Genomic DNA, 24,742 nt, shown 5'->3' on the forward strand with positions numbered 1-24,742 from the left:
GCTGCCTCGCCCTGCGTCATGTGTGGGCCGGCTCTGTTGATCAGCAGAAATGGCTTTTTGAAGAACCTGACTTGAACTCTACATAACTTTCTGGGAAAAAAATGTTCCCCTAAGGTTGGCTTGTTGGGAATTCAAATGATCTGGACCAGAGACGCTGAAGAAGCTTTGACCAACGCAAAGTACGACAAGAAAATAATGCCAAAAACGAACCAGTTTTTCTTGGACCTCTTGAATACTCTGATAGATATGACGACAAAGGACCTGAGCCCCATAGAACGCATCAAATATGAGACCCTGATCACAATTCATGTGCATCAACGGGATATATTTGACGACCTGGTAAAATTAATTTTTATTCATTGAAAATAACCAGAGGGGAAAAGTAGAAGTATGTTCAATAGGGAATGTACATTATATAATCCACTAGGGCAAAAATATATTTTTGGTGCTGTCCTAGCAGACCAGTTGTGAACGTGTTTTCATCACTGCTTTAGCTTATGGTTCATATGTAAGGCTTTGCAGTCTTGTATTATCAGGGACGCAGGTGGCGCTGTGGTTTAAACCACAGAGCCTAGGGCTTGCCGATCAGAAGGTCGGAGGTTTGAATCCCCACAACGGGGTGAGCTCCCGTTGTTCAGTCCCTGCTCCTGCCAACCTAGCAGTTCGAAAGCACAGTAGATAATTAGTGCAAGTAGATAATTAGGTACCACTCTGGCGGGAAGGTAAACAGCGTTTCCGTGCACTGCTCTGGTTCACCAGAAGCAGCTTAGTCATGCTGGCCACATGACCCAGAAGCTGTCTGTGGACAAATGCTGGCTCCCTCAGCCTATAGAGCGAGATGAGCGCGCAACCCTAGAGTCATCCACAACTAGACCTAACGGTCAGGGGTACCTTTACCTTATTATCAGATCTGCCTCGTGTTGTGCTCAGTTTGCCACTGCCCATGCAACCTTGCTCTCATTGAGACGTTATCATCTCAAGGCTTTTTCTACAGTTGGCATTCAACTGGCTTCCCTCTCCCTTACACACACTCAACTCAGTTGCCAGTTCTGCCAGATTCCTTCTCAGAAACTCTGTTTATAAATGGCAACATGGTCTCTTGTTCCTAGTGCCGTATGCATATCAAGAACCCCACAGACTTTGAGTGGCTGAAGCAATGCAGATTTTATTTCAATGAAGATGCAGACAAGATGATGATTAACATCACGGATGTGGCCTTCACGTATCAGAATGAATTTCTGGGCTGCACAGACAGGCTTGTCATCACCCCTCTCACAGACAGGTGAGAGATACTTCTGTCCTTCCGCCTGCTTGAAGGATTAGATGCTCTGTATGCCAATGTCATTCTCCAGCATATTATTTCGGAGTCTCATTCCGTCTTACTTTAGTGGAGCATTAACTGTGAGGGTTTGTGCAAGGTTTTGAAATCAAGACAGAGAAGAGATTTTTCCTTATAATTCATGACATTTTTATATATTAAAAAAAGAAGTACTGGTGCATTCATATTCATCTTCAATAAAAGATAAAGAGGCCTTGTTTCACTCTGGAATGCCAATATATGGTGGTTGTCTTTAGCATATTTCAGATTCCAGATTCCAAGTTGGAATTCCACTTGGATTCCAGATTCCAAGTGTCCAATTGTGGGATCTATTTCAGATTGAAACTTAGACCATCTAGAGTTTACCACAATGCACAATGCAACAGGGACTAATGACCAAAACTACTGCAGACTCTGGGTCATGTTTCTGAAGCCCAGTGGGTATCGTGGGAATTAGTCTGGCTATTATGGATTAAAACCAGAAGAGATTTGGGTGTGTTTGCTAATCACTATGTGTTTTCTTAGTGCTTGACTACAGTAATTTAAAATGAAAACTTGTTTACTGACACATTTATTTTATCTTTAAATTTATTAAATGTGCCTTTGGTCTTCTCACCCAAGATAGCTAATAATAAAATATAAAGTAAAAATCAAGACATCAGCAGGTTAGTAGAACATCAATAGTATTAATACTATGTCTTATGTGAAGCTAGCGTTTTCTGTAGTCACTGCTATTTGCACTAGAATAGATTTTAAAAATAAACCCAGTAAAAGAGGGCACAATCCAACTCCTCTCCCTGCCTGCATGTTAGCTTTTGGATTTCTTAGGTATTATACCTTGTAATTTCTCAGTATTCTGGCTTTTCATTGCGTGTAACTGAGTTGCATGTAACTGAGGCCTGGCAACCACAACCAGTCAAATCAAACATTGCTTGAGGACCCCAGTGGCTCAGGTGGGCCTTTCAGCAGCCTGACCTGACTATTCTGTCCCTGTTAGGGCCGGCCTACCTATGAGGTGAGGCAGGTGCCTCAGGCGGCAAGGTCCACAGGGGCAGCAGATCTCAATGTTGATCTTTGTTCCCCATCACCACTTGTTCCTGATGTCAGTTTTCCCTGACTCACTTCTTCACTGGTAGGCAGGGGCGTAGGAAGGGGTGGTGGTCTGCCCCAGGTGTCTTCCATGAGGGGGTCACAAAAAGGCACACCGCGGGGAGCTCGCCCCGCCACCCCCATGTGGTGGATGGCGCCCACTGCACAGCTCGCCCCACACCCCCAGGTGCACGGCATGACTGCCGCTCCGGGTACCCATGCAGCTAACTGGGCAAGGGTTGCGCTGGTCGGTTGAGAAGGCGGTCGATTGTTGGGGGAGAAGTCTTTGGGGCTGCCACAAATCATGCTTCTTGGCTGTTGGATGAACAGATGGTCCCCAACTCCTGCCTTGGGACCGAGGAGAGGGGAGGAGTTTGCTCTCTGGAACATAGCTGTTAACTTCCAGATTTGAAAATAAGGGACCAGCAGCCTCGAAAATAAGGGATCAGCAGCCAAAATAAGGGATTTTCCAAGCACAGGTATGTTCAACTTCTGAGCCCCTCCAAGCCAAAGGCAGAAAGCCCAGCCAGCAGCCAAACGAAGCCTCAAGCGGTGGTTCCCACAGCGCAGGAACCTGGCAAAGGGGATGCAGCAAGGAAAACCACTGTCACCTCTCCGCTGGGAAGCGCTGGGCAAAGGCGAGTCCCCAGGCAACACGGCCGATTTGATCGGCACAAGGCATGCAAGCTCCACCCCCCAGTCGTTCTTAGACTCCTTATTGGGTGAGCGACGCAGCCAAGCAACACAGTTGGAGCCTCCCTCCTCCCTGGCCGGCCATGGAGGGAGGGAGAGGAGCTGCTTCCTTTGAAACCCGAGAAATTTAAGGGACATCATCAATAAGGGACAGCAGCTGGACACAGCGCTGGGATAAGGGACTTTCCTGCCAAATAAAGGACGGTTGACAGCTATGCTCCAGAATCCTTTCTGCTCAGCCTGGCAGGGTTGAGCTTCCTATAGGGACAGAGCCCATAGCAAAGAGAGACAACAGATCTCTGGGAGGGGGCAAAAAAGCCCCCGATTCCTGAACTTATTTTGCATCCAGAGGCGCTCTCTCTCCAGGACGCAGTGCGTGGATCTGGGCTGGATCAGTACTTTAGATGGATCAGTACTTTAGATGTGGGTGAGAAAGAAAGACGAAGGAAGAGGAGGAGTTTGTTTGGTTTTGCTGTGGAAACAGAGGGTGCCAGCATGGAGTAAGGCAGCGAGAAGGGACTTGGGTAGGTGGGCAGGAAAATGGGAGAGCGGGGGCCTCGGCCTTCGTATTCCCAGCGACTCCATTCCGCTGGAGACAGGGCACTCTTCCCGGCACTGGGCAGGGTCTCCAAAGAGACGTGCAACCCAGCAAGCCGGGCGCATTTAGGGTGATGCTGCCTCTCTGCCTTTCAGGTGGTGAAATGTCTTGGGCTGGCCCCACCTTTCCCCTTTGGGCCTGCAGATGGCTATCTTAGTGTTGGGCAGGCAGTGGTGACACACTTAAATGGGAGCCAAGCTCAGTTTGCATCTGCAGTTGCCACCCATCATTTTAATTCAGCCCAAATGCAATGTCCCAGTCCATAGATCCATGAAACACAGTGGTTTGTGTTGGGGTGTGTGTGCTGAGGGCCCCTTGCAATCCAGCACCAGCCCTGCTTTTAAGACTTCCAACTGGGCACAATGTGCACAAATGGCAAAGGGATATTTCTATTGTGCTCCTTTTCTTTCAGGTGTTACATTACGTTGGCGCAAGCCTTAGGCATGAGCATGGGGGGAGCGCCAGCAGGTCCCGCAGGAACTGGCAAAACAGAAACGACGAAAGACATGGGGAGATGCCTTGGGAAATACGTTGTGGTCTTCAATTGCTCTGACCAGATGGATTTTCGAGGACTGGGGAGAATCTTTAAAGGTCAGGATGTTTTCTGCTATAGAAACCATGACCTTTGATAAAACACAGTGTTCACATTTAAGTTAGGACATACCACGTGCATGTTATATTTGCTCGTGGGTGTGGAAATGAGTGATGTGAAAGAACAGACATTTTCAAAGGTACGATTTACCATGCACTCAAAATTTCTAACACCATGGCCTTCTCAATTCCTGTTGAATGATGTTTCTTCAGCTCACAAAACTTCTCTTACCAAATCATTTGTATGTAGGATGATAGATATTTGTGTGAGTAGAATCCCACTTGTATAAGGCAATAAAATACTGGCTGCCGAGTACTGCTCCCAAGATGTTTCTGAGCACAATTCAAAGTGTTGGTGCTGACCCTTAAAGCCCTAAATGGCCTCGGCCCAGTATACCTGAAGGAGCGTCTCCACCCCTGTCATTCAGCCCGGACACTGAGGTCCAGCTTTGAGGGCCTTTTGGTGGTTCCCTCATTTCAAGAAATGTGGTTATAGTGAACCAGGCAGATGGCCTTCTCGGTAGTGGCGCCTGCCCTGTGGAATGCCCTCCCATCAGTTGTCAAGGAAATAAACAACTACCTGATGTTTAGAAGACATCTGAAAGCAGCTCTGTTTAGGAAAGTTTTTAATGTTTGATATTTTATTGCTTTTTATTATTAATATTCTGTTGAGAGCTGCCCAGAGTGGCTGGGGAAACCCAGCCAAATGGGCGGGGTATAAATAATAAATTACTATTATTATTATTTTTATTATTACTACTATATATAATATTATTATATTATATGAAGTTGTGTTCCATTCTTGAGTGTGCATTCATTAGAACTCGCTTTGAGTTAATGTGTTTTTACCCTCTTGAAAGCATTCAAAGTGTCCTTTATCTCTAAATCTTGTAAAATGACCACAACACTGGCTGCTTTAGCATAAGGCTTTGCTTTGATTTCAGGTCTTGCTCAGTCTGGATCCTGGGGTTGCTTTGATGAGTTTAACCGCATTGACTTACCAGTGTTGTCCGTTGCCGCACAGCAAATTGCAATTGTTCTGACATGCAAGAAGGAGCGCAAGAAGAGCTTCATTTTTACAGATGGCGACAGTGTGGAAATGAATCCCGAATTTGGACTCTTTCTGACAATGGTAGGCACATTTTTTTGGTAGGCAGATTTTTTTGAAGATTTTGATAAGCGATAGTTGTCAGTTCAGAGAAACTGCAGAATTTGCAGTCTCTGTGGTTAGCTCATGAAATATGTGTCAGAGTTGAACTTTGCTCAGAGGTTACATCCCTGACCAAGAAGCCATTGCCTATATACCATGGAAGAATGAGGGCTCATTGACCTGCTGGTGACAGGAAGATACTGTTGTACCTTGGAAGTCTAATGGAATCTCTTCCAGATGTCTGTTCGACTTCCAGAACATTCTGAAACCAAAGCACAGCCAATCGGACATTTGGGTTCCAAAGAATGTTTGCAAACCGGACCTCTCACTTCCCGGTTTGCCGCATTTGGGGACCAAAACATTTGAATACCAAGGCGTTCGGGATCCAAGGTACAACTGTATTGTGTATTTCCTTAGTTGTACTGTACTGCTCATTCACTCAGTTTTTCAGTGCAAGTGATACAAATGTGTCAAGGAACCAGCAGTAGGGAATCTTTGGCCCACATTTTTTGAATTAGGCTCGGCCAGGGAGGCCATTTTCCAAAAACACCTCCACCTGCCTCATACCTGATATTACATAAGACATGTCTGGGATCATCTAAGGAACTTCCTAAGTGGAATCCAGACACATATAGAAAACGCTGAAAATGCTTTAAAAAAACGTTTTGAAAAATATATTGAATTTGCCAAAAGCTCACCATCGCCATCTAGTGTCACATTTGTATGTTGTTGTTGTTTAGTCGTTTAGTCGTGTCCCACTCTTCATGACCCCATGGACCAGAGCACGCCAGGCACTCCTGTCTTCCACTGCCTCCTGCAGTTTGGTCAAACTCATGCTGGTAGCTTCGAGAACACTATCCAACCATTTTGTCCTCTGTTGTCCCCTTCTCCTTGTGCCCTCCATCTTTCCCAACATCAGGGTCTTTTCCAGGGAGTCCTCTCTTCTCATGAGGTGGCCAAAGTATTGGAGCCTCAGCTTCAGGATCTGTCCTTCCAGTGAGCACTCAGGGCTGATTTCCTTAAGAATGGGGAGGTTTGATCTTCTTGCAGTCCATGGGACTCTCAAGAGTCTCCTTTGTATAATCACATTTGTATAATGCACCTAATGTGCATTATAATACAATATAATGCACCTAATGTGCATTATACATTTGTATAATGTACCTAAAACACACTTAAAACAGACTGAGTCCATGATGCAGCCAATGGGGCATGCTCTCAGGTTGAGGATGATGTGAATAGTCGTCATAGTAGTAGTCTGATTGATAACTAATGATCTGATAAACCAGAACCCAGGGTATGCGGGCCGTCAAGAGCTGCCTGAAAACCTGAAGATCAACTTCCGTTCGGTGGCAATGATGGTTCCGGATCGGCAGATCATCATCCGTGTCAAGCTAGCTAGCTGCGGCTTCATTGATAACATTGTGCTTGCGAGGAAGTTCTTTACCCTGTACAAACTCTGCGAGGAACAATTATCTAAGCAGGTAGGAGTTGTTATGCGCTATGGAAAGCTTCATTCTACCAATAAAGCTGAAGAACCAGTAGTCTTTCTATATGTTGTGACTGCAATGTAGATGAAGCTGTTGGCTGGCTGGCTGATTTCTTCTTCTTCTTCTTCTTCTTCTTCTTCTTCTTCTTCTTCTTCTTCTTCTTCTTCTTCTTCAACATTAGGGTAAAAAATAATAATAGGGATGCGGGTGGCGCTGTGGGTTAAACCACAGAGCCTAGGACTTGCTGATCAGAAGGGGTGAGCTCCCGTTGCTCAGTCCCTGCTCCTGCCAACCTAGCAGTTTGAAAGCATGTCATAGTGCAAGTAGATAAATAGGTGCCGCTCCGGCGGGAAGGTAAACGGCGTTTCCGTGTGCTGCTCTGGTTCGCCAGAAACGGCTTAGTCATGCTGGCCACATGACCCAGAAGCTGTACGCTGGCTCCCTCGGCCAAGAAAGCGAGATGAGCACCGCAACCCCAGAGTCAGCCACGATGGGACCTAATGGTCAGGGGTCCCTTTTCCTTTTTAAAAAGTAATACTTTGCAACCCCCCCCCCAAAAAAAAAACTTACATTGTCAGCTTTGATCAAATTGAAAAGGATAGAATTACTTGAGGATATTAAGGATGGAAGAGCAGACACCAAGAAATAGAAACTGCCTCTGGATATGAATCACTGAACAGATAGATAGTAATCAAATTACAACCAGTACTGCATAAGGACACACTATTGGAGATAATCTGCTGTTTAATGTTGGTAGTGCTATGGAACATCCATGAGATGTTTCCTTTTGGGTTATCTTGATGTTCAAGGAATAGCACATCAATGATTTTTTTTTTTACTCTAACTGAAAATGAACCGAAGCTTTGGCAGGAATGGATTTTAAATAGATAGTGATGTTGAGAGATGTGATCCTTTGAGGCTTAAAATTTGTGTGTGTGTGTGTATGTGTGTGTGCAACAGTGTACTAGTGTTAAAATGAAGGGAGAGCAAGACCCTGTTTTCTGGAAGATTTTTATTCTTAAAAAAAGTTTTGTTGCACAAAAGAGTTGAATATGTTTCCCATCTTCCGCAGGAATGTTCTTTTAATAAAAAGTGGGTAAAAAAATTCACAGTGCTGCTGCATGCCTCTGGGGGGGGGGAGCACAATAATAAAATATGAAAACTCAAAAAAGAAATCATTTTCTTCTGGGAAAGCTTTATTTGTTGTTTTAATTGTTTTTCTTGCTATAGCATTGGAACATTTCATTCATCCGGAAGAAAAATAACCCCCACCCAACTGAAATGCTTTACTTACTTTAAAAAAAAATATTACTTGCTTTTGAATTCATTCTCACTGGGCAACCCTAAGCCAGCCACTGTCTGTCAGCTTAATGCTTGTTTGTGAATATAGAATGGCTTATTCTCCTTGGATATATGTGTAATAAATGGTAAAATTAGGGCAAGAAGTGTTCTTGAGGGATACAAAAATCTACTTGGAAAAACTTCCTAATATTTGGTATTTCTTTCCTCTTTCCTGCCCTGATCTTCTGCTGTCATTGGCACCATTTTTTTACAGCCAATTTTTCTTTCTCTGTTTGACCTTACCCACTTTGTGGTGAATGTGAAGATGTCATACATGCATAGCTGTCAACTTACAGATTTGAAAATAAGGAACCAGCAGCCTTGAAAATAAGGGACCAGCAGCCAAAATAAGGAACCTGCAGCCTCACCTGTTCCAGGCACTCCAGTCTTCCCGTCCTCCTGCAGTCTGGTCAAACTCATGCTGGTAGCTTCAAGAACACTGTCCAACCAACTTTGTAACCAGAGGTTCAACTGAATAGAATCTGAATCACATGCACCACAAGGCCTATGCAGCCTCAAGTTAAGATGGCTCCCCGGCCTGTCTTTGCACTGCAAAGTTTGCAGCAGCACGTGCAACAAAATGGCGTCCAGCATTCAAAAACTCCCTCAGCTTGCATTAACTAGCCACACACAAGGCATGCAAGCTCCACCCACCCAGTCGTTCTTAGACTTCTTATTGGGTGAGCAACACAGCCAAGCAACACAGTTGGAGCCTCCCTCCTCCCTGGCCGGCCGGGAGGGAGGGAGAGGAGCTGCTTTGAAATTTAAGGGACATTTAAGGGACATCTGTCAATAAGGGACAGCAGCGGGACATGGTGCTGGAATAAGGGACTGTCCCTTCAAATAAGGGACACTTCACAGCTATGCATGCATGGCATTATGCAGTCATTCAGATTTGGCTATGTCATGACGATGTAACAATGGACAAATGAAGCCAGTAGCTCAATGTTTAAAAAGGAAATAGAGGGTCCTCATCCTCAGTGGGAGTCAATTGCACTTCATGATAGACTGAAGTGTCATGACAGCAGTTATGGTGTGGCGTTAAATCATCTCCATCTTCCTTTTTGGTAGAGATTTCTGAAACGAGGATTGCATGCTCAGAAGCAAACCTAAGAACAAAGCTGTTATTTACTCTTTGCAAATTTCTGTCACAGATTATAGAACGATCTGTCATTGGTGCAAAGGTGTGCCAGTTTTGCTTGCCTCTCTAAAAACTTTTGACCTGTTCTCAGGTACATTATGACTTTGGACTGAGGAATATATTGTCCGTGTTGCGGACCTTGGGAGCTGCCAAAAGGTCAAACCCTGATGACACAGAATCCACTATCGTCATGCGTGTGTTGAGAGACATGAATCTTTCTAAGCTGGTAAGTTTGCCGTAGGTCTGCCTGTGCAGTATAAATGTTTTGGAGGTCCTTCATCAGGTGACCCAATCCTCGAAGATTAATTTCTTAAAATTATAGAATTTGTGCCATCTAGCCAAATCTCCTACAATGCAGGAATCTCAACACATGGCCCCCATCCAATTTGAAACCATACTGGACCCTGCTTAGCTTTGCAAATGTGCTACCAGATATATTGCAGTACCACTAATGGAGCAAGACTGGGCATCAGCTGTCGCTGTGTTTGGTATGCCCTACCTCCCTGATGTTTCTGGAGCCACCTTGGGCTGGAAACCGGCAAGTGATTCTGGGAATGAGCACCAGGAGTTTTAGGGCTTCCTGGATATGGACCAACCTGGTGGAGAGAGGCTACGGTAGTATGGGAAGCCAGTTACCCAGAGGTACAGTGGTACTTTGGTTTAAGAACAGCTTAGTTTATGAACGGGACGCTGGTGGTGCTGTGGGTTAAACCACAGAGCCTAGGGCTTGCCGATTAGAAGGTCGGTGGTTCGAATCCCCGTGACGGGGTGAGCTCCCGTTGTTCGATCTCTGCTCCTGCCAACCTAGCAGTTCAAAAGCATGTCAAAGTGCAAGTAGATAAATAGGTACCGCTCCTGCGGGAAGGTAAACGGCATTTCTGTGCTCTACTCTGGTTCGTCAGAAGCGGCTTAGTCATGCTGGCCACATGACCCGGAAGTTGTACACTGGCTCCCTCGGCCAATAAAGCGAGATGAGTGCTGCAACCCCAGAGTCGGCCACGACCTTTACCTAGTTTATGAATAACTTGGATTAAGAACGCTGCAAACCTGGAAGTAGGTGTTTTGGTTTGTGAACTTTGCCTTGGAAGCAGAATATGTTGAGTGTGTTGCATTTGTAAACTGAGTCCCCCCGCTGCTATGGGAAAGCATGCCTTTGTTTAAGAATGCTTTGGTTTAAGAACAATTTCCGGAACGGATTAAGTTCGTAAGCCAAGGTACCACTGTCTTTAAAACCAGCTAGAAATGATTTTTTTATATGAAAGAGAATTGTAAACATTTGAAAACGTTTGTAGGCTTGAATTGAAATGTTTCGTAATGTAAATATAAGGAACTGATTTACCGATAATAAGGTGAAACATTATAATTTTATAAGGGGTAAATAAGTGATTATAGAAATGCGAAGAATATGGAAAGGTATGTGGAAGTCAGAAAGAGGGAGGGAAGGAGGTCAATGCTCTTACAGAGTAATATAGTAAGCTATAGAATTATGTAACAAAATGCGAATATGATTTAAGTGGAAAATCCAATAAAAAATATTTTAAAAAAGAAGAAGAAAGAAATGAGAGAGTGGGAAGAAGGAGGAGAGGAGGTCCAGAGCCAAGAGGAGAGCTGGAGGGAGCAGAGTCAGGCAGTAAAAAAGACAGGATAAGAGAAAGGCAATGGGAAGGCTGGAGTCAACAGATATGGAGAAGAGAAGTCGGAAGGGACAGAAGACAGGAAGGGAAGGAGAATCAAGGCTGGAGAACAACAGGGCCACCAAAAGGAGGAGGAGGAGGAGATTGTCCTTGGAAACATTGACCAGGGCTGTGGGCATGGTCACTTCTCACCCTCCTCAGAGAAACAGAAGCCGAAAGCCCCCGAAAACAACCCCCAGATGCTTGTGATGGCAGTTAAGGAACAAGGGGATCTTTGTGGACTCATTCAAGGTCATGGAACTGGAAGGAGAGGAGAACTCCCTAAAAAATGCTAGGAAATACTGTTGTACCTTGGGCTGTGATGGGAACATAGAGAAGTCCTTTAGCACTGGGGATTACAGAGGAAAGAAAGCTCAAGTTGTTTGCCTGTTTGACACAATGTGCCTTCTCATGAGTCACTGGAAAGGACTTTGAAGTGCTGCTCTTCCCGGAATCCAAGGAAGGGCTTTCTCCGTTATGAAATGCTATTTCTAGGGAAGTTGGTCTGGTGCCCGCTCAGTGTCCTCCTGGTGCCAGGTGAAGAAGGTCTTCTGACTTCTGCAAGCCTTTCAAAATGATGGCTTGAGTTTTGAGGCTTTATTCCATTTTTGCGATTTTATTCAGGGTTCCCTCCCCCCCTCCCTTGGCCTTGCGGCTTTTGATAACATTGTTTTCAAGGCATATTTTATGTTTTATTGTTAATATGCTTATTTGTGCTAGTTGCCTTGGTAGTAGCAATTCTGCAGGCGGCATAGCAAGTGAGTGAATGAATACATTGTGCAAATTCAGTCTTTTGGTCTGTTGGAAAGCTGAATGGAGAAATAGGTTGGAATAATCAATGCAGCAAGCTTTTCTTAGGCAATTTCTTTGTCTTAATTTGTGCTTCCAAAATAACTTATGTAACAGCTGGCTACTTATCCTCTGATTTGCTTAAGCAGCTGTGAGTATTAAACCCATTGTTCTATCGATGAAGAAGCATTTTCTATCTTTTCTAGACTTCTTTACCTTTCCCTTCCTCCTTCGCTGCCACCAAATGGCGGCTCCTGAAACTCAGTTTTTCACTCACAATACACCCATCCTTGTGCCCGTGTTGGTGTTGTCAATGAGATGAGTGACAGCTGATAGAATATGTTTTGAGAAAGAGTGCAAAGTGCTGGTTCCAAGTGTTACAGATATAAAATATGTATTTATAGCATTTGTACCCTGCTCTCCCTCCCTCCCGCCCCCCTCTCTGTCACACACAGAGCTCCAATCCTTAGGCTTACAATTCTAAAGACAGCACAAAAGGAAAAAGGAACAAGGAGGGAAGAGGGGTGTGTAGAAATAACGCAAATGACATGGGAGTTGATGATGGAAGTGAGCTGTGCAGGAGCAAGCTAGCTTTGAGCTACGCAGAGCCTCTTTTTATTAGCAAGATATGCAAAACCAGCAAGATACATTCAGGGCTTTGCCCTTTGTTGTTGTTTAGTCGTTTAGTCATGTCCGACTCTTCGTGACCCCATGGACCAGAGCACGCCAGGCACTCCTGTCTTCCACTGCCTCCCGCAGTTTGGTCAAACTCATGCTGGTAGCTTCGAGAACACTGTCCAACCATCTCGTCCTCTGTCGTCTCCTTCTCCTTGTGCCCTCCATCTTTCCCAACATTAGGGTCTTTTCCAGGGAGTCTTCTCTTCTCATGAGGTGGCCAAAGTATTGGAGCCTCAGCTTCAGGATCTGTCCTTCCAGTGAGCACTCAGGGCTGATTTCCTTCAGAATGGATAGGTTTGATCTTCTTGCAGTCCATGGGACTCTCAAGAGTCTCCTCCAGCACCAGAATTCAAAAGAATGCTTTGCCCATTACACTTATCCAATCCCAAGCCCCCTGGGTGTTGCCTAGTTATCTACGCAACTTGCTCCACCACATCATGTTTCCATTGCAGGGGAAAATACCTTTGCAAAGAAGGTAAAGGTCAGGGCACGGAACACTGCTGAGGAGACGAAAGGTCAAGGAGTGGGCATGGGGCTAGACAAGCTGTGGCTTGTCTTATACTGCAGGGGAGGGTGTGCTCTCAACCTGAGAGCCATCCCTACAGGGGGGAATTCTGAAAGTTAAACAGCAGTTCTTATAATGACCAGCTGGAATGGAAACAGGGCTTAAGCAGGAGGCACCCAATGGAACTGGTCTTGCGGCAGGGCTAATAATAATAATAATAATAATAATAATAATAATAATAATAATTTATTATTTATACCCCACCCATTTGGCTGAGTTTCCTCAGCCACTCTGGGCGGCTCCTAATCAAATGTTAAAAACAGTACAGCATTAAATATTAAAAACTTCCCTGAACAGGGCTGCCTTCAGATGTCTTTTAAAGATAGGATAGCTGCTTATTTCCTTCACATCTGAAGGGAGGGTGTTCCACAGGATGGGCGCCACTACTGAGAAGGCCCTCTGTCTGTTTCCCGGTAACCTCACTTCTCGCAATGAGGGAACCGCCAGAAGGCCTTCGGCGCTGGATCTCAGTGTCTGGGCTGAATGATGGGGGTGGAGACGCTCCTTCAAGTATACAGGACTGAGGCCGTTTAGGGCTTTAAAGGTCAGCACCAACACTTTGAATTGTGCTGGGAAATGTACTGGGAGCCAATGCAGATCTCTCAGGACCGGTGTTATGTGGTCCCGGCGGCCGCTCCCAGTCACCAATCTAGCTGCCGCATTCTGGATTAATTGCAGTTTCCGGGTCACCTTCAAAGGTAGCCCCACATAGAGCGCATTGCAGTAGTCCAAGCGGGAGATAATGATGAAATGAGACAACCTGTTGGAGTGTCTGCTTCCAGGTGACAGCCAAGCTAGATGAGGCCTGATGGAGCAGACCTTTCAGTAATAGGCTTGCTGTATCACAAGCTTCCAGACCTCTTCATTTAATGCCTCTGGATGCCGTCATTTTCAGATATTTCCCTCACCTTGTCTGCTTTATTTTTTCTTGCACTGTCCTTCCTCTTGCCTATCAGTGTCCTCCCCTTTCCCCCCTCTCCAGGCTGCTTAGACTGGAAACTGAGTCTTATGTTTGCCAGCAATGCTGTGGAAATGTTAGGCATATTGGTGAGTTGACGCTCTCCTGCGCGGTACAAAATAGTGGATTTGGCAACACATTATTGTTAAGGATCTTAATGAAGCTAAGCATTGCGTTACAGAAAGCAATACCTTTTCTATTGACATTTCTGTGTTGCTTTGGCAGATCGATGAAGACGAGCCCTTATTTCTGAGTCTGATTGAAGACCTTTTCCCAAGTATTCAACTTGACAAGGCAGGCTATCCGGAGCTCGAAGCTGCTATTAGCAAACAGGTAATGATTACAAATGTTTACATACTGCTTCTTCGGCTGGACACAATGAACGAATCCCTTGGGAGGGGAAAAACTTGAATCCCCAACACACACAAAATTAAATTGAGTGGGTGCTTTGTTGAAAGCATGAATAAAAATCCCAGGAAGTTTATCTTCACTTTGGATTAAGGTAAAGGTAAAGGGAGACTTGACCATTAGGTCCAGTCATGACCGGCTCTGGGGTTATGGCACTCATCTTGCTTTACTGGCCAAGGGAGCCGGCGTACAGCTTCCGGGTAACGTGGCCAGCATGACTAAGCCGCTTCTGGAGAACCAGAGCAGCGCACGGAAATGCCATTTACCTTCCCACCGGAGCGCTCCCTATTTATCTACTTGCACTTTGACATGCTTTTGAACTGCTAGGTTGGCGGGAGTTGGCAGGAGCTCACCCCGTCGCGGGGATTCGAACCACCGACCTTCTGATCGGCAAGTCCTAGGCTCTGTGGTTTAACCCACAGCGCCACCCGTGTCCCTTCACTTTGGATTATAAATGAATATTCAAAATGGGCTATGTTTGAGGACATGCACACACAGACACAGTCTCTTTCTTCCTCTTCCCTGATCACACACACACACTCACACTCATCTCTCACACTCATACATAACATCATGCTAGAAAAGGAGAAAGTAGAATTCTGATGGCAGTGGGAGCAGAAATGTCTGATGTTCGCTTATTTATCCCAGGTCCAAAATGGGCAAGAGTCCAACAAATATGAGTATTTGTTGTTGTTGCTTTAAGTGCACAAACAATACATAATTGATTACATCCCTCTTCTATTTGCATTGTGTCTCCTTTCCACGGAAATGAACAGAGTGGAAGAATTTAATGACCATGTAATTATGTGATTGCTTACATTGGGCCAGTTATTCCATTTTGCCGCGGCAGACAGCGGGTCTTAATAGCATATCGCTGAATGCAAGGCAAGCTGTGGTGGAATGGAAGCGGTGTTGCATGGGAGAAAAGAAGGCGAATGGAAAAGGATGCCATCTTAAATTCCTACTTGCACCTCGTGCGTACCACATTTCCCCCCCCCCTTGCTTAGCAAAGATTCAAGTGTTGCAAGATCGTATTTTGTATCAGGGTCTGAAACTTCTAATTAACGTTATTTAACTCCGAGTAAAAAAGTCAAAGTGCAAGTAGATAAATAGGTACCACTCTGGCGGGATGGTAAACAGCATTTCCGTGTGCTGCTTTGGTTCGCCAGAAGCGGCTTAGTCATGCTGGCCACATGACCCGGAAGCTGTATGCTGGCTCCCTCGGCCAGTAAAGCGAGATGAGCGCCACAACCCCAGAGTTGGCCGCGACTGGACCTAATGGTCAGGGGTCCCTTGACCTTTACCTTTTAGGCTTGCTAAGATGTATAAGGCTGAATCAGATAAGTGCTGGAGATGCAAAGAGGTTGAGGGAATGTTCTTTCACATGTGGTGGACTTGTAAAAGGCTAAAAGAGTATTGGGAAATGATCCATAATGAATTGAAAAAAATGTTTGAAAGTACTTCCCCTCAAAAATCCAGAGTCCTTTTTGCTGGGGAATAATTCAGACTGAAATTCCCAGGTGTCAAAAAAGGTTATTTATGTATGCCAATACAGCGGCCCATGTTCTGTTAGCTCAAAAATGGAAAACGAGCAAAAGAAGAAGAATGGCAACTTAAGCTGAGAGAATATGTGCAGCTTGCAGACATAACATACAGAATAAGAGAACAAGGAGAACACATGCTTAGAGAAGATTGGAAAATGTTTATTGAATATATGGGGGAAAACTGTGTACATTTGAAAACGTTGGTAGCATTAAGATAAATTCAACAATGTAAATAAGTTCTGATGGATGTAATATTGAATGGTTTAGTTTATGTAACATATGCAGGGATTGATGATATGCAAAATGAACCATGGAAAGAGAGGAAGGGAAGTCATTCATATTTTAAGGAGGCTTGAATGAGTATTCTAAATTGTAAAACAGAAAATGTAGTAAAAAATTATACAAAAAAGAGAGAAACTTATAATTAAGGCTGCAATCCTGTCCTCACCAGTTGAGTGTTTCCTGGTTTGGCAGAAGCCCTGCCTGCCGGGCCAGCAGATTTGCCAGTGGAACTGCCTGGTTATGGCGGTAGAACCCTCTGCTGGTGTAGATAAACCCCACTGGTGAAGATAAACTGGCAGAAGGGCTAAAAAAGGGGTTGAGTCGTGGACAGGATAGGAGCAGCAGAGGGGGAGGGACACGCTTCCACCAGATCCTCTACCAGACCCTAGTGATGGTGCAACTTTTCAGCATCTCTGCATCTGACACAAAGAGTTTCCCTCTCATTGAATTCAATGGAAGTGTCTGCCAATGAGCTGCGTAGATGGAGCAATCAATCACGATATGATTCTTGGTGATCACGACAGGTTGAAGAGGCTGGCTTAATTAACCACCCCCCGTGGAGGCTGAAAGTTATCCAGCTGTTTGAGACGCAAAGGGTGAGGCATGGCATGATGGCTCTGGGTCCCAGTGGTGCAGGGAAAACAACATGTATCCACACGCTGATGAAATCTATGACAGGTATGCAAAACACGTTTGTTCACAGGATCTGTAAAAAGATGCCTTTTTAAAGGATGTAACTGTGGTAACATTGGGTTAGAGGTACATGTTGGATCTCAGTGTTCAAAGGACCCAGTCTTACTCAACTAAAACGTATTGCGTCTTGGGACCCCAAGCCAGCCCCCCATGAAATAACTACACACGGACACAGAATTAAGGTTGATGGGTACGATTAAGGCCACAACTTTATTGACTGCAAATTAAATGTGAGTGGTATTGGCATAGGCATTGGCTGAAGACTATAATGGACTACTTCCCCAGTTGACAGAGTCTATGTAGGTAAAATCATCGGGGCAGCAACATCAGGGTTTTGACCGACAGAAGCTTACCGCGAGGTTCCTGTGATGTTGGCACGACCCTAGCCCGTCAAGCGGACTTCGGACGAGATCCGGGACACCCAGATTCCTTTAACGGAATACCTTTTGATCATTGAAGGGCAGGTGATGGCCACATCTCCCCTCCACACACAAAATTAAGCCCATGCCTAACCGCCAAACCTGGAAAGTTGTGATGGTTGCTAAGGGGGTAGCAAAAAAAACAAGTAGCCAGCGCCAGTTTGCCAAATGGATAAAAATTCCTACCCGGCCCCTGTCCCAAGACAGGCGCACACATAGTCCAAAGCAAGGCTGAGAACCTACACTAAAGGCGGGAGGGAGAGTGTTCAGCAGCGCCAATCAAGTGCCTAGGACACACTTGCGCTGATGCTTATATAATTCCTTAACCACCCTCACCCCTTTCCCGATTGGCTGTGACCTGTGATGCCTATTTAGAGAAATGAAACTTAGATCTAGAAACAAAACCTACAGTCAGGGGTCTGTCCAGGGGCCCAGTCTCAAAAATGACCACCTTCTGAGGACGATCCCATTTTTAAACAGTGTAGAGACAGATTCTGAAGATGCTGAGTTTTCTTTGTTTTGGGCAATTGTGATGACATGGTGGTGACAGAGGGTGTCAGAAGAGAGTTACTATGGTAGCAGCAGAATCTAAACAGATCGTTGTTACTAAGGATTTTGTGGTACCCTGCGAAGGGTAGCAATGAATGGAAGATGGGAAGAAAACTGAGGAACTTTTGCATTGTGGGATACCAGTATTTTTTCTTTAAAATCCAGATTTCAAATATAATAGTTTTCCCATCGGCGAACTACCAGTAAATAGTCAATGATGGACGTTAGTGCCTACCTAAATGTCTGGTTTTGGATAAGTTGGCTTAGCTAACTCTGAGATGAGTTAGACGGTATGTTAAATTCAAAGGATGTTAACCTTGGGGAGAGGAAAGGATGGCAACTTAATGTTGATGCAGTTTCCTCCAGGGCCACCTCCGTGGATAGCTAGGGTGGCCAATAAAACAATGGTCACATGCTCATTGCTGGGAAAGTGGTGTTTTTCCCTATGGAAGACTCCTCTCCCCAAAAGAAGTACTCAGAATCTGTGATGAAGCCTGCAAGAGATAAACTCTGGGGTGGAAAGCAGAAGGAAAGGGAGGAGACTTAGCTAGGCACATAGGCAAACCACTGGTTCATTTAGATCAATATTCTCTATACTGGTGGGCAGCAGTGCTCCTGGATTTCAGAAATCAGTATTAAGTACAGTATATAGGTGATACACTTAAAAGCCTGAGCATATAAATGCAGGGTGTAAACCTAACTTTTGGAAGCCAGCATAATTTGTGCCGGCTTAAGCTAAAATGGCATAGAGTGTGCTAGATTTCTCTGTTCAGGAGTGAAGCTCTGGCCACTTGCGCCAGCCCAGACCTGGAAGAGAGAAAACAAGCCTTTAAAATAGAGTTTGACTTACACCATTCTTTTTGCCAGTGTAAGTTTTGCCAGGTCACGTGATTGAGCTGAATGGAGTTACGATCCAGTGTAATGCTATTTTCTGGTACCTGAAATCACCGCCGTCTTCTTCTTCTTCTTCTTCTTCTTCTTCTTCTTCTTCTTCTTCTTCTTCTTCTTCTTCTTCCTCTTCCTCTTCCTCTTCCTCTTCCTCTTCCTCTTCCTCTTCCATTTTGAAACTTCTACAGACTGTGGGCAGCCTCATCGTGAAATGAGAATGAATCCGAAGGCCATCACTGCACCACAGATGTTTGGACGCCTCGATGTCGCAACCAATGACTGGACAGATGGGATTTTTTCCACTCTTTGGAGGAAAACTTTGAGAGCTAAGAAAGGTACTGAAAATCTCAGGGCTTTTAAAGATGAACGGGAACCTTTTACAAAGTATTTAAAGATGCAAGAAAGTGAATTGGACTCCTTGGGAGGTTTTGAATAAACACTCACAATCTTTTTATTGATAATAACCAGTTAGATAAATTAAGGGTCTATACAATTTTGTAATGTGCAGAGAATATAGCATTTATAGAGAAACCAGAGATTGGAACTGAGGGAAGTCAGGGTGGGGTGGGTGGGTTGTTTTATGGGAGGGAGGGGGAGGGAAAAAATGGGGGGAATTAAGGATGATATGTTTCAAGATAATATGTTTTGTTTAAATTCCTAATAAAAAAATTGTTAAAAACAAAAACAAAACGAAAACCTCAGTGCTGAACTTTAAATCAGGGACCAGGTAATCTCCAGTACTCTAGTTGTTGCTCAACCACAGTTCCTCTCCATCTTAGCCATTGTGCCATTCTGGCTGCAGTTGATGGGAGCTGGAGTTCAATACATGTGGAGGGCCAAGGATTCCCCACACCCCGCCCTAGAGGAAGACCATCAGCTACTTGTAACAATATAAGAAGAGTCTGCTGGATCCGGCCAATGGTTCCCAAAGCCCAGCATCCCTTTCTCACAGGGGCCAAGGGGCCTGTGGAAAACCAGCGAGCAGAAACTGAGCACAAGAGCTCTTTCTGCTCCTGTGGCTTCCGGCAGTTGCTGTTCAGAAGCATAACTAGCATGACTAGTACCCCCTGGTGGCCTTCTCATGATTTGTCCAGTCCTCTTTTAAGTTAATTATTTGTGTAAGGTAAAGGTAAAGGGACCCCTGACCATTAGGTCCAGTCATGACCAACTCTGGGCTTGCGGCGCTCATCTCGCTTCATTGGCCGAGGGAGCCGGCGTACAGCTTCTGGGCCATATGGCCAGCACGACTAAGCCGCTTCTGGCGAAACACCGTTTACCTTCCTGCTGGAGTGGTACCTATTTATCTACTTGCACTTTGATGTGCTTTCAAACTGCTAGGTTGGCAGGAGCAGGGACTGAGCAACGGGAGCTCACCCCGTCGCGGGGATTCGAACTGCTGACCTTCTGATCGGCAAGTCCTAGGCTCTGTGGTTTAAGCCACCGTGCCACCCGTGTCCCTACTTATTTGTGTAGTCCTCTTTTAAAGCCATTCAAATTGCTGACCATCAGTGCCTCCTGTGGGAGAGAATTCCATAGCTGCTGTTGTTGTTAATTTGTACCCTGCCCATCTGACCGCGTTGCTCTGTGTGGAAGTACTTTATATTTTCTGAATCTTCCAAAATGCAGTTTCATTGGACGTCCCCAAGTTTGTAGTGTTATCAGAGAGGGGAGAAAAAACTTACTGGTATCCACTTTCTCCATAATTTTATAAACTTCTATCAAGTCACCTCTTACTTGCCTTTTAAGTCCCCAGTGCTGTTGGTTGCTGAGTTTATCTGATTGCTGTGATGTTATGAGCCACAACTATTGTCCTGAGTGCAATACGGTGCTCTTTCCCCTTTGAATAGCCTGCTAGTTTGAGGGTGAACAATGGCTGCTTCCTTCAAGCTGGGGATAGATTTCCAAGCTATCTAAAGCCTTTTGTGTAAGGTACCTGAAACTGTATATCCATCTAGGTGCCGGGGGAAGTTCGGAAAGGAACAGCTTGCACACTTGAATATTTGGCTGAGGAAAGAGAAACGTTAGACTCTCTGGGGGCCAAAGCAGACCTGAAGTTAAATGAAGGCATCTTTGTATCTAACATGTAATTTTCTTTAAAATGCAGAAGGCAGCACCTGTGGGTTTTTTTTTTGGGGGGGGGGCAGGGGGCTAACAATTAATGGGATCAGAGCAGGGGTGGTGGAAGAGTTATGGTCCTGAAGAAAACACCTCTCCTGAATCTGGCATGGACTTTTAAGGAGGGAATTCCTCTACGCCAGCAGAAGATGTGTAAGTGAAGATGTTAGCTTTCCTCAAATATTTGTAGCTCACACAGTTGCCACTGCACAAGGGTAAGACGGGAGCTGTGTTCATCACCTCCACCCACTCCACTAAGCTTCCCACTGGCACTGAAGCCTGCGCAATCAGGGCTCTAGGGTGGTGGCATCTTTGGAATTCCCTGCCTATTGATACCACTGTATTCCTTTTGGTGCCTGCTAAAAAGGTTTTTATTTAGACAACCCTACAGAGATATCTGGAGATGCGGGTGGCGCTGTGGGTTAAACCACAGAGCCTAGGACTTGCCAATCAGAAGGTTGGGGTTCGAATACCCACGATGGGGTGAGCTCCCGTTGCTCGGTCCCTGCTCTTGCCAACCTAGCAGTTTGAAAGCACCTCAATGTGCAAGTAGATAAATAGGTGCCGCTCTGGCGGGAAGGTAAACGGCGTTTCCGTGCGCTGCTCTGGTTCGCCAGAAGCGGCTTAGTCATGCTGGCCACATGACCCGGAAGCTGTAGGCTGGCTCCCTTGACCAATAGAGCGAGATGAGCGCCGCAACCCCAGAGTCGGTCACGACTGGACCTAATGGTCAGGGGTCCCTTTACCTTTACACAGATATCTAGAATGGTGGTGTGTGTTTAGCTGATTGCTGATTTTAATTTTCTGTCTGTTTTCTTAGTTTTTACTAAGATTTGAATTGTTTGGGCTTTTCTTGTAAACTGCTGTGAGTTTTTACAATCAGGCGGTTTCATTATTATTTCATTATGAAATGAAACAACAACAACAACAACAACAACAACAACAACAACAACAACAACAATAATAATAATGCAGACTTTCCTCCCCACAGCTCATGGAAGGGGCAATAGGGCTGAGAAATATAAGGTTATGGTCAACAGTCATGGTCCCCTTTCTCCCCTCATTGGATGAGCTACCAACTCCCAAAGAGAGCTACTGCCATATTAGACCTTTACAAACAGGGAGCGTGTGGTGCTGTGGTCTAAACCACTGAGACTCTTGGGCTTGCTGATCAAAAGGTCGACGGTTCAAATCCCTGTGACGGGGTGAGCTCCTGTTGCTCTGCCCCAGCTCCTGCCAACCTAGCAGTTTGAAAGCATGCAAGTAGATAAATAGGTACTGCTGTGGCGGGAAGGTAAACAACGTTTCCATGCACTCTGGTTTCCGTCATGGTGTCCTGTTGCTCCAGAAGCAGTTTAATCATGCTGGTCACATGACCTGGAAAGCTCTACGTGGATGGACGCTGGCTCCCTCGGCCTGAAAGCGAGATGGGCGCCACAACCTCATAGTCACCTTTGACTGGACTTAACCATCCAGGGGTCCTTTACCTTTTTACCTTTTACATACAGTATGAAAAAGAAAGTTGAATAATTTTCCAGCAACGTACTCTTGTTCACTCTGAGAGGTGTAACAATGCACTTAAGACAGAATGTCCATTTTGAGCTTGGGGGGATTTCTGGTTAGAAGTCAAAGTCAAGTGTTAATGCCACTCAGGTCTGCTGCATTTTGTTTCCTACTTTGTATCCTACTTTCCCCGCAATAACCTCAAGAGGCATTTCAGCTTCACAACAATTGGATGTGCTAGTTTTGGCAGAAAGGTGACAACTCATCTAAGGTCACCCAGTGAACTTCATGGTTGTAAGGTTATTTGAATTGCACCTCACACATAGTGCACCTATTAGATCACACTGGCATACCTAAGAGGTCAGCAGACAGCATTGGTTAAATTGGAGAAATTGCATCTTTTGGGTACTGTTATTTGGGTCCTGTACTTTAAGTGGATTTTAACTGGATCATATGCCAATAATAAAGGTGGATTATTGTATATGTCCCTCTTAGTCATGGTTAACTTTATGCAAGGGTGCCAAACCATTTCAGGCGATTAAACACCCTTGTTGTATAACAAAATCATCTCATGACATGGCATGTTGTTGTTGTTTTGGAACCTTTGAATTATAGGGGAACACATTTGGATAGTTCTTGATGGTCCCGTTGACGCAATTTGGATTGAGAACCTGAACTCGGTGCTTGACGATAACAAAACGTTAACACTTGCTAATGGAGATCGGATCCCTATGGCGCCAAACTGTAAAATTGTCTTCGAACCTCATAATATTGACAACGCTTCTCCCGCCACTGTGTCAAGGAATGGCATGGTGTTTATGAGCTCCTCGGTTCTCAACTGGAGTCCTATTCTTGAGGTATAAATGTTTACATGTGTTCCTTGGGCCACCTCCACCATCAGCACCTTAATTCCCTTCAGGCAGTTCAAACTGGAACTGTGGAATAATCTGCAACGTCTCCTGGACGTGCATTTAGCTGGCTAATATGGATGAGAGTTTGCCATCCTGAATATTGCCTTCAGCAGCCTGATAAAAAATTCTTCTTCGCTATACGCTGATTATAAAAGCTGGACAGGATCTTAAATGTAGCTATCCCACATCTAAGCCCATCATTCTGTGGGATGGATGTCAGATCAAGGGCATGTTTACAGCTGACTTAAACGAATCAAGTTACAAAATAAATTAATTCAGCAGTGTCAAAATATACCTGCCTTTTTGGGAGCTTTTAGCAGTCATACTGTTGATTTAATGCTGTCCTCACCTGCCTGTGTATGCCTGCAATTATCCAAATCTGATAGGCCTCAATGTCTTGTAATATCATCTCATTCATGCAACTGGGTGTTGTTACCTATACATTATTCTCTTGCTAATTAGGCTGTTTTAAATGTGCATTTTATATTTCTCTTCCTTTAACAATGTTTTATTTTGAAATTTCTAAGATAATATTTCAGTTTCCTGTTAATTAATGTTGCTTTGAATATATACTTCAAAGTATACATTACTTGGGACGCGGGTGGCGCTGTGGGTTAAACCACAAAGCCTAGGACTTGTCAATCAGAAGGTTGGCGGTTCGAATCCCCGTGACGGGGTGAGCTCCCGTTGCTCGGTCCCTGCTCCTGCCAACCTAGCAGTTCGAAAGCACATTGAAGTGCAAGTAAATAAATAGGTACCGCTCTGGCGGGAAGGTAAACGGCATTTCCGTGCGCTGCTCTGGTTCGCCAGAAGCGGCTTAGTCATGCTAGCCACATGACCTGGAAACTGTATGCCGGCTCCCTCGGCCAACCCCGGAGTCGGCCACAACTGGACCTAATGGTCAGGGGTCCCTTTACCTTTTATACATTACTTGACTTTAGTCAGTAAGGTTTCATTCTGGATTGTTTTATTTGATGTTTAAATGTGGGTTGTAAACTGCTTTGATTCCCGCCCCCTTAAAAATAGTGGTATAGAAATGAAATGAATAACAGTAACAATAATCTGACTAACAGGCAAGGAAAAATTTCACCACAGCCAAAAGATGATTTGCTTCTTGCACAATCTAAGTGTTTTCTAGGGGCGGAAATTACTTATTTCCACCTAAAAATCCAAATGGATGGTTGTATACAATGTTCTGCTCAAAATAGCCCTATTGAAACTAATCGATATGCTTAACTTTAGGCCAATCAATTTCAGTAGGTTTACTGAACTTGGTTGGTGGCAGGCCTGGATAATATTTAGAGCAGCTCTAATAGTGAGAATTTGGACATATTTTTGCAAGTCACTTGGCTCTTC

The 24,742-nt window shown here is 44.9% G+C and overlaps 1 protein-coding gene across 2 annotated transcripts in view; it reads left to right on the forward strand.

The window, feature by feature from the left end:
* Positions 1–24,742, forward strand: part of DNAH5 (dynein axonemal heavy chain 5) — a gene marked incomplete at its 5' end in the record, with an annotated part of 169,661 nt that overhangs the window by 71,221 nt on the left and 73,698 nt on the right. For both annotated transcript variants that reach the window (XM_081919101.1, XM_081919100.1), the window contains 10 exons: positions 115–339; positions 1,110–1,282; positions 4,111–4,289; positions 5,234–5,421; positions 6,729–6,923; positions 9,503–9,637; positions 14,300–14,407; positions 16,833–16,986; positions 19,046–19,192; positions 23,091–23,332. In XM_081919101.1, coding sequence (XP_081775227.1) covers positions 115–339; positions 1,110–1,282; positions 4,111–4,289; positions 5,234–5,421; positions 6,729–6,923; positions 9,503–9,637; positions 14,300–14,407; positions 16,833–16,986; positions 19,046–19,192; positions 23,091–23,332 — 1,746 coding nt within the window. The remainder of the gene's footprint in view (positions 1–114; positions 340–1,109; positions 1,283–4,110; positions 4,290–5,233; positions 5,422–6,728; positions 6,924–9,502; positions 9,638–14,299; positions 14,408–16,832; positions 16,987–19,045; positions 19,193–23,090; positions 23,333–24,742) is intronic.

The sequence above is a fragment of the Podarcis melisellensis genome (genome assembly GCF_964234715.1).
Source record: "Podarcis melisellensis genome assembly, chromosome: 7".
Taxonomy (NCBI): Eukaryota; Metazoa; Chordata; class Lepidosauria; order Squamata; family Lacertidae; genus Podarcis; species Podarcis melisellensis.